Raw genomic sequence first — 10,566 nt, 5'->3', positions numbered from 1 at the left:
GATGCCACTGTGCTCAAAGGAATTGCGAGAAATTCACGGGCCATCGATGCCAATATAGGAAACTTTTCAGCATGCCTCTTCCACCAACCCAAGACATCAAAGTCAGCACAATCCTGCTCCCTTGCTTCTTCCAAGTATGTGTCAAGTTCTAATTTGTGTACACGTGAGCTTCGACGAGACTTGTGCTGGGCAAACTCTTCTTCCAGCTTTCTTTTCCCTACAATAGTTGATCCCATAGTGGTATTGCCTTGACTAGAAGGTGTCGAGTGTGCAGTGCTTGTCGCTGCAAGTAGCTCATATTCCTTGACATACTTTCTCACCCATTCTAAAGCAATCTCCACTTGTTTTGAAACCTGCTCGTCATTGGTAGACAACTTGCAATAGAAGAAATCCAAATAATCTTCTTTCCTCCTTGGATCCAGGAATGTAGCAATGACAAGTGAGTGGTTAAACTCAATGCCCTTGCTTTTTCTACGACGGTTAGGATCTGCATTCTCCTTCTCCTCGGGATCCCAATATTTACCGAGCTTTGTTTGCATCGCTTCCGCCAATTCCTTCAACATATTAGAGGTTTGCCAACCTGGATCTTTTAATGCATGGCGAATACAAAGCACAATCGGCAGAAACTTATGTGCTGTTGGCTTCCTATGAGCTGAAACAATTAAGGTAAGCTCTTCAAAAGCTTTTAGAAACTCACAAATAGCTGATGCCCTTTCCCATTCTTGCTCACTTGGAGATTCTATCATCTTTTGAGTTGCATAACTAGTGATGACAGATTTGTATATCAATGCTTCTACAAGCATTTTCCATGTTGAGTTCCATCTGGTTGGTGTATCAACAGAGATACCTTTCTTTGAAGGCAGACCCATCCCACTTGCAATTGTATTGAAATCTTGAAGTCTTGAAGGAGAAGAGTCAATAAACTCCAGCAACTCTCGTATCATGTCAATAGCTTCATGGATTATCTTCATTCCATCCTGAACCAAGATATTGAGAATGTGTGCACAGCACCTCACATGCAAATGTTGACCTTCAAGGAGCAGCTCATGTTGTGATATTTTATTAACTCATCACATACATTAGTATTATTGCTGGCATTATCTAGTGTCAAAGTGAACAGCTTGCCCCTTATGCCCCATTCTGTTAGGCAACCAACAAGTTCCTCTTCTATCGCATAGACCGTGTGAGGATACTTCACCTCTGCGAAACTTATGATCTTCTTCTTGTAGATGAATTCTGTATTGATATAGTGAGCGGTGATGGACATGTAGCCCAAGCTCTGTGATGAAGTCCACATATCAGATGTTAAGCAAATGCGAGAATCCAAATTTTGTAACTCAACTTCGATATCTTTATTCATTCCCTTGTACATCTTCACCGCATCATCGCGAATTGTGTGACGGCCCATGACTTGAAATGCTGGCTGCATTGAGTCAATCCATGGCTGAAGGTATGGATCTTCAAACTTAAGAAAGGGGATCTCGGCATGGATGCAAAACTTGACCATGAGGTCACGACAAACTTTTTGATCAAACACAAACGGGCCTTCGGAAGTTGTTTTTTTCATAGTCAAAAGAAAATTCTTCCTACAACCATCCTCAATTGATTTGCAAGACTCTGCAATATGGGTTCTCAAACTCGTAGTCCCAAACTTGGTATGAAGTTGTGTCCCACAATATTTGCACACAGCCTTGAGATCACCATGCATGTATGCGAACCAGATCTTGTTCATAATGCTCCCACACCTTGGACCTTCTAACACGTGGTACTTGACTCATATCCTCATCCATGCAATCGGCACTCTCGGAAACCTCTGAGGTAGACATGCCTCAAATTTCAGAGCACACTGCATGTGAAAATACATATGGAAGATTACTGTTAGAAAATGCTAGAATAGTTTCAATAATTCATATGGAAAATACATATGGAGATAGTATGTTGTTAGGTGATATTACAGTCATGGAACTAAAGTGTAGCATTCAAACAATCAACAATACTGTTTGCAAAGGATGTCCAGAAATATGTCATTGTTAATGTAAATGATCTTGAAACAGCAAATGATCTTGAAGCTATTTCTTCACTATTACAGGAATTTGCAAAGGATGTCCAGTAGATTGTAAAATTCATCCGTTTAGTGCCATATACTAACATGTTAAGTACGGTAACTCCAAATCCTAATCAAGCAGAATTGAGCAACTAATAGCAATTCTCTGTTCTTGAAACAACAATCCATGAACATTAACCAAATGCCTGCTACTTGTGTTGTTCATGAACAGCAACCCATGTACCTTAGTTTGTAATTTACAAAGTGGTCTACTGCACTGAATAATCAAGATACCACCGAGATCTACTTCGGGTTGACTTCCAAAGAACTGGAATTTCTGGAGTAAAATGAGAGACGAAGGGAGGGGGAGGGGGGTCTGGAGGAAGTGACCTCGAGGAGGCGCTCACGGGCTCGTTGTAGTAGCCGAGAGTGCCCGGCGCGGCGCGTGGAAGCCGGCGCGGCGCAGAACCCGGCGCACGGTAGCCGGATGATGCCCGGCGCCGCCAATGAGGACGTCGAGGAGGGGCGAAGAAGGCGAGCAGGAGGAGGACGGGGGCACTGATCTGTGAGGTGAGGGGGGGAGGGGGAGAGGGCGTAGGCCGGCAGTGAAGGGCAACAACGACGATGGAGGGCGGCCGGCGGCGGTGGAGGGATCGGGATGGAGAATGGGTAGGTCAGCTCGACCCCTCGATGGGGCTTTTTTTTGTTTTCTAAGTTGCGCTCCGGGGCGAGGAACCAGGTTGGAACCCATAGTTTCCAGCGGTTAGGCCCAAATTCTTTAAGCCCGTAACCAATTATACCCAAACTGGTTTTTCTATATACCCAAACCAAACTTGAACCAAAAAAAGCCCAACCCAATAAAACCTCAACCAATTAAGCCTAAAGAAAAAACCAACCCTTTTTAACCAGTTTTTAAAAAACTGTTCTCAGATTTAACTGTAGGTGTTTTTTTAATTAGAAATACAGTAGCGGATCAAAATTGGTATTGTACAACTGGGCCGGACATTCTATCTAAAGCATATTTTATAGCTAAAATAACTAATGTATTTTTCATCTTTTGGAATATTTTATGAAAACATGAATATTTTTAAAGATACGTAAAAAATTCAAATATTGAACTTCTTTTGGAAACGCACATTTTCTTCAAATTTCCGATCCTCTTTTTTGAAAAATACTTTGATTTTGTGAATATTTTTCAAATTTTATGAACATTTTTTCAGAACTGTCAACATTTTTTGAAATTGCAAACATTTTTTTTGAAAATACGAATAATTTATAAAATTTGTGTACATTTTGTTGAAAACATGAGCACTTTTTAAATTTCTGAACAATAAAAGAATGCAAACAGATTTAAAAATTGACGAGCATTATTCTAAAACACAAACATTTTTTCAAATTTACAAATATTTTTCAAATATACTAACATTTTCAGAAAACATTTCTTATTTTCTAGGGCCTAAACATTTTTTGTTGCAATTATTTTCGTTTTTCTTCTCTTTTTGTTAATCCATTTTGCTAATTTTGAACTTTATTCGAACACTCTTCATTGAACATGGTATTCTTTGGAAATTTCTAACTTGCCCCCAAATTTTGGAAGAAAGTGGGCATGCCCATGTTAGGCATCCATGCCTGGTCTGAATGACTTGAAATGATCCCAACTTTTTCCACTAGGTGGGCATGCCCTCATAGGCATCCATGCCAGGTTTGAACAATTTCCGACAGCGTATGCAAGTTGCGACACATCGAGCCTTTTTTCTGCATTTTCTTACCGAGAAAACTCTAGAAAAAAAATACAAAACTTGTCGGAAACCAAAACAACTTGTCATGGTGTCTTGAATTTGTCATACGAGGCAATGGAAAAAATTATGTCCATTTCAAGGATGTCGAAAAACAACGTGCTCTCTGACATACCCTTCTAGCCAACCTAAACATCTTCCGTTGAACATGGTGTTTTCATGGACATCCTTGAAATTACCACAACTTTTGCCACTAGGTGGAGATGCCCATGGTAGGCATCCATGGCGGGTTTGAACTTCTTCCGACACCATATGCAAGTTGCGACTCATCTAGCCATTTATTGACCTTTTTGACAGAGAAAACTTTAGAAATGCAAATCTTGTCGAAAACCCAAGCAACTTCTATTGGTGTCTAGAATTGGTCATACAAGCCCATTGAAAAAAAATATTAGGGGCATGGATGCCTACTATGGGCATGCCACCTGCTGGCAAATGTTGGGATCATTTCAAGAATGTCTAGAAAACACCATATTCAACGTAGCGTGTCCGAGTAGTCATCCAGGCCAGGTTTGAAGGAAAAATGTATTTAAATCATAATTTATGTAGATACTTAAAACTGTCATTTTAAGTTTATAACAGAACTAACAAATACAAAATGATAGAATTGAAAACAACAAATGCTTTTTTAAAGCATTTAATAAATAATTAAATAAAAATTATTAAAATCATAATTTAAAATAGTTACTTAAAACTGTTATTTTGGTATTTCAATATTTTGAATAGGTTTCAAAAAATATTAATGTTTAAAAAGGAGAAATGAAAATTAAAAAAAAGATAGGAAAACGAAAAAAATAGAAAAGTAAAAAGAAAATCTTAGGCCTTTCCCAACTAAGCGACGACATTGGTCCTGTTGGGCGACTATTGGAATTTGTTCGGAATTTAGAAAATGTTCTCGTTTAAAAAAAATCACAAATTGGGAAAATGTTCGGGTAAATTTAGAACACTTTTTTATATCATTTATTTAGTCTCATTTCTGAAAAATGTTTTGGAATTTAATATTTTGTCCGTGCTCTCAGAAAATTTTTGTTTTCACAATTTGTTCGTGCTTTTCAAAAAAAATTATTCGCATTTTGACATTCTGAACGATTTTTTAAAGACACAAACATTTTTGAAATTACCTTACAATTTTTGAAAATGCAAATATTTATTAATTTATGAAGAAAATTTCGAAATAACAAACCTTTTCAAAGTTTGAATAACATTTTGAAAGCGTGAGCATTTTTTGAAAAATAAATAAGAAACATAGCAGGAAAAGGAAAATACATACATAAATAAAAATAAATTATGGAAAAAAAGACCAGTTCACAAAGTGTTTCTAAAATCTTTTTAAAATTCCCAGCCCATCCATTACTTAATGTGTCTAGCTTTATATTGGTTACCAAAGTTATCCTGTCGCAGTGGTTCTGGACGCACGTAATGTTTTAAGTGATCGTGGGTTTGATTCCCTGCTCGTGCCATCCTTGTTCGCTATTTTTAATCGCATGCCATCCCAGATGGGCCGGCATTTCTACAAAACTAGATACAAATTGTAAAAAGTCCATACTACCCTTTATACATATTGTAAGGGGGGTTGTACCGAAGCGGGACTCCATGAAGAATTGATGCTCCTGAGTGCATATATATATATAAACTAAAGTTAGGGGGGAAAATGAAAAATGTATGGCAGGGAAAAGGGCCGAAAATATGGACATGCAGATAAATAAAAGCCAGCCAGCTTCCAATTTCTTTTTCTTTTTCCCGCATCGGCTTCCAATTTCATTGAAGTTGATGAATAGTTCATCCACATCGAAGTCCTGGCAGCATCTAAATATGGTTCGGACCGCAGCACCACCAGGTGACAATCCCATCCTCAAACATAACCAAAGTGCCTGATAGCTAGCTACATAACCAAAGTGCCTGATAGCTACACAACTACCCAAAGTGCCTGGAAGAGACACACAAACCAGCAACAAATGACAAGAATACAACACAACGTCCAGTTTCACAACGACCATGGAAACAAAAGCTGCAAAACTTGATCGCAGGTTTTCTTTTCTCGTTCTTTTTGCGAAGGTATATATCTGAGAAATCAACGAGGCAGAATTTGTTGTGAGTAACCTTGGAGTTGATGTCAAAAAAGCCTTGATGTAATTTTAATTATGTTTTGGGTACTTTGTCTTTATAATGAAATTTTGTACTCTCTACGATCCATATTAATCATCACTAATTTAGTACAACTTTATACTAAATCAACAACAGTTTATATACTAAATTAATGACAATTAATACGGATCAGAGAGAGTAATACATATGAGTCCTTTTTGAGAGAAAAAACTCAGAGACAAGGGAAGACCATAGGTAATATTTTGGATGCTATGCAACAGAGTAGTATTGACCGCTCGACTATCAGGCAGAAGATGAATGAACTAGATGAGCTTTTATACAGGGAAGAGATGTTGTGGTTGCAGCGCTCGCGTATAACTTGGCTCAAGGAGGGGGAGAGGAATACCAAGTATCTTCACCGGCGTGCTATTTGGCGTGCTAGAAGAAATCATATCCAGCGACTGAGGAAGGAGGACGGCTCCTGGTGTTCTGTCCCTTCAGATATGGAGTGTATGGCAGCATCCTATTTTAAAGAGGTGTATACAAAGGATCCTACATTACAGCCAGAGGTGATGCTAGATAGCATAGCAAGTAAGGTAACGAATGATATGAATGTGAAGCTTTGTGCCCCATTTACTGAAAGAGAAGTGTCCGACGTGTTGTTTCAAATTGGTCCGTTGAAGGCACCAGGTCCAGATGGTTTTCCAGCTCGTTTTTTCTAACGTAATTGGTTGGTGTTGAAGGAAAAGGTTGTGGAAGCAGTTTTGGAATTTTTTGTGACCGGAATCATGCCAGATGGGGTCAATGATACGGCAATTGTTCTCATCCCAAAGGTGCAACATCCAATCACCCTCAAGGATTTTAGGCCAATTAGCCTCTGCAATGTCATCTATAAAGTTGTTTCGAAATGTAGGGTCGACTCATATCTGACAACTCAATTATTGCTTTCGAATGTGTGCATTACATTCAGTCTTTGAAGGAAGGGGCTCCGGATTTTTGTGCATACAAATTGGATATATCTAAAGCCTATGATCGCGTTGACTGAGATTTTTTGGAGAAAGCCTTAATTAAGTGGGGTTTCTCCCATACTTGGGTTTCTCGCATTATGGCTTGTGTTAAGTCTGTTAATTACTCGGTGAAATTCAATGGCAAGTTACTGGAATCATATACGCCGACACGGGGTCTTCGTCAAGGTGATCCATTGTCTCCCTTCCTCTTCTTATTTGTTGCTGATGCCTTGTCTGCTCTAGTGAATAAGTCCATTATAGAGGAAGGTTTGGAGCCGGTGAAGATTTGTCGCAGGACCCCAGGGATCTCTTACCTTTTATTTGCGGATGATTCACTTCTATTTTTTCGAGCTTCGAGACAGCAAGCGGCTGTGGTAAAAGGTTTGTTGAACACTTATGCGTCATCGACGGGGCAAATTATAAACCCCTCAAAGTGTTCCATCATTTTCTCTGACAATTGCTCAATGACAGTCATGAATGAGGTGAAGGATATTCTTGAAGTAACTCAGGAGGTTTTTGACCCTAAGTATCTAGGTCTTCTGGTCCTGGATGGGAGAATGCATAAGGGAAGATTTGAATCTATACTAGAGAGGTTAAGCAAAATTCTGGTTGATTGGAGTGAACAATACATGTCTTCTGGGAGTACGGAGATTTTGATTAAGTCTGTAGCTCAGGCAATACCCACTTATGTGATGAGCGTATTTCGACTGCCAGCGTCGATTTGTGATGAAATGACTCGCTTGATGCGACAGTACTGGTGGGGTGTTGAGAATGGCAAAAGAAAAATGTCATGGCTGAGTTGGGATAAGATGATTTTGCCAAAGTCCAAGGGTGGCATGGGATTTAGAGACATGCGTGCCTTTAACCAAGCTTTGTTGGCCAAACAAGCTTGGCGTTTACTCGAGTTTCCAGATAGCTTATGTTCTCGGCTACTTAGGGCGAAGTATTTCCCTAATGGAAATCTCATGGATACGGTGTTTACAGGTAATGCTTCCACTGTTTGGAGAGGAATTGAACATGGGCTTGAGCTTGTAAAGAAGGGTTTCATATGGAGGGTGGGGTGTGGCTCTCAATCCGTACTTGGCGTGATCCATGGATTCCTCGGGGTCTGTCCTTTCCGCTAGTCACACCCAAACTTAATTGTCGACTAAACCGATTCTCGGATTTTTTGAACGGCAATGGGGTTTGGAACACAAAGCTGGTCAGAGAACACTTTTGGCCTTTGGATGTTCAGGAAATTTTGAGAATCCGGACTTCTCCGCGAAGCCGTGAGGATTTCATTGCTTGGCAGCCGGAGAGGAACGGTAGATTTTCTGTTCGAAGCGCCTAGCATCTAGCTATGCAGCATCATGAGGAGCTTCATGCTGGTGAGGCTTCTAGCAGTGAGCCTGATGGAAATAGGCCTATATGTAGACCTGGCCATGGGCAGCCCGGCCCGAAAAAGCCCGACCCGGCTCGGCCCAACGCTGCTCCCGGGCCGGGCTCAGTCCTAGATTTTTAGCCCGGTGGACTGGCCGGGCCGGGCCCATCATTTTTACAGTTTTCTGAAGGGGCCCGGCCCGAGGCCCGGCGGGCTTTTGCATGTTTGGGCCAGGCTTGGGCCCAAAACTAGGCCTGATGGCCGGGCCGGGCCGGGCTCGGGCCCAGGTTTTATGGCTCGGGCTTGGCTAGGCCCGGCCCGAGGTTTGGCCAGGTATACCTATATGGAACCTGATTTGGCGGGCTGGAGTGCGGCAAAAAATGAAAATTCTTGCATGGAAGGCGGTCACTGGGGCACTAGCTACCCATAAGTGCATGCAATATAGGCACTTACGTACTAGTGCTACTTGCCCACTTTGTGGATTAGAAGAGGACAATTCTTTCCATGCACTAGTTGCGTGTACAGAGGCAAAGGCGTTGTGGAATGGCATGCGTTCTAGGTTGCCTTTGCCCGGGAATGAGTACTTGCTGGACAATGGAGAAGAGTGGCTGCTCAACGTACTTGCAAATTGTTCGGACAAAGTGCGGGATATGATAATTATGTTGGTCTAGTGAGTGTGGCAAGTTCTTACAGATTTAACACATGGTAAGGAAGCTGCTCCGGTGGAGGTCTCGGTAGAGTTTCTGGACAGTTATTTCAGATCAATTCAGCAGGCAAATAAATATAGTACAGAAGAGATTGTGAAAGGAAAAATGGGGAAGGAGGAGTGGTTGACGGTACCAACTAAGAAACCACAAGCACTGTACAAATCGTGGCCACCGCCGATGTCGGGCAAGGTAGCTTTATCAGTGGATGGCTCCTTTTCAGCAGAAGACGGGTCAGCAGGTTCAGGCATGATACTTCGGAACTGGGACGGGAGTGTTCTTTTCTCGGCACACCGTCACTTATTTCATTGCAACGATGCTCTTGAGGCGGAGCTACATGCTATAATGGAGGGGATGGCACTGTCTGTTGAGCATACAATCAGATTCAACGACAACACTATCTGTTCTAACTTCTAATGAGTTGGACCGATCGGCATATGGGCATCTCATCTTAGAGATTAAGGATCTGATGGTAGGAAGGGAGTTTATTCCTATGAAAATTTCTAGAAACCAGAATAGAGTAGCAGATTATCTGGCAAATCATGATAGAACTAATCATAGTACGGCTTGTTGGCTTCGCAGAGGCCATCCATGTATAGTTGAACTTTTGTCGGCTGATTGTAACTCTACACTTTTGGAATAAAACTCCCATTTCACTCGAAAAAAAAGACCATAGGTAATAGGGACCAAAGTATATGTACAGTACGGGACGAACATGCGTGCTTGCAACCGAATACGTGTAGTGCGCGCGCACACACAAACTAGCTAGTTCAAGGAGGATAAGAAGATGGAAAGGAAGATAGTAAAAACGTACACACGAGTTAGCTAATTAAAGCTTGACGTTGAGATCAAGCTGCTGCAACTGCTTCTCGCCGTCGTCATCAAGGCGCGCATTTGGCCATCTCACCGGCGCATTTGCCGCCGCGGTGGCCGGCCGGTCGCCGTGGTCGGATTGTAGGTAGAGGCGAGGGTTCCAGCTGCCGGCCCGCTCCTTCTTGTGCACATTCTGGTGGCCCCCCAACGCCTGAGACTTGAGGAACTTCTTGTCGCAGAAGAGGCACGAGAACAGCCGCCTCGATCTCGCTTCGCCGTCATGGCCACCAGGGCCGCCGTGGCCGGCAGCGGCGTCTCCTTCAGCCCAAAAGGAGGAGGAGGATGGTGGTGGTGATCTCATGGGGGCCAGCGTGAGGGACAGGTCTAGGGAAGCGGCTGCGCCATGGGGAGCCTGATCCATCGGAGAAGAGAGAGCCGGCCGGGGGAGAGATATTTGCCGGCCAGCAACTCTGCTTCTCCTGTGGTGACTTTCACTCTCTAGCTTAGCTTGGTAGCGTGCCACTTGCTAAATCTGGGAGCCGCGTTACGGCAGAGGGTCACCAACGTCCACCGCGGGTGGGCCCCACCGGCTATAGCCAACCACAGAGGAACACCAGCCCATGAGAAGGACATCGAGGCAGATCATGGCTACAGAGGTGGTGATTCTTGTCTATCATCATCGTGCTTTGTTGATCCTTATTAAATTGTTCAAAGGTCAAAACCGCACCTGAACTATGTTTCCACTACACCAATGATTATG

General features: G+C 42.3%; 1 protein-coding gene across 1 annotated transcript; it reads right to left on the bottom strand.

The window, feature by feature from the left end:
- Nucleotides 1–9,684: 9,684 nt before the first annotated feature.
- LOC125547484 (putative transcriptional regulator RABBIT EARS) lies at nt 9,685–10,339 on the bottom strand. The gene has a single exon (XM_048711343.2). It carries the CDS (start codon nt 10,225–10,227, stop codon nt 9,823–9,825), a length of 405 nt encoding a protein of 134 aa, XP_048567300.2. The 5' UTR covers nt 10,228–10,339; the 3' UTR covers nt 9,685–9,822.
- Nucleotides 10,340–10,566: the final 227 nt, after the last annotated feature.

This window comes from Triticum urartu, chromosome 3A (genome assembly GCF_056163025.1).
Source record: "Triticum urartu cultivar PI428250 chromosome 3A, HENAU_Tu73, whole genome shotgun sequence".
Classification (NCBI taxonomy): Eukaryota; Viridiplantae; Streptophyta; class Magnoliopsida; order Poales; family Poaceae; genus Triticum; species Triticum urartu.
This window is presented reverse-complemented; position numbering and strand designations above follow the sequence as displayed.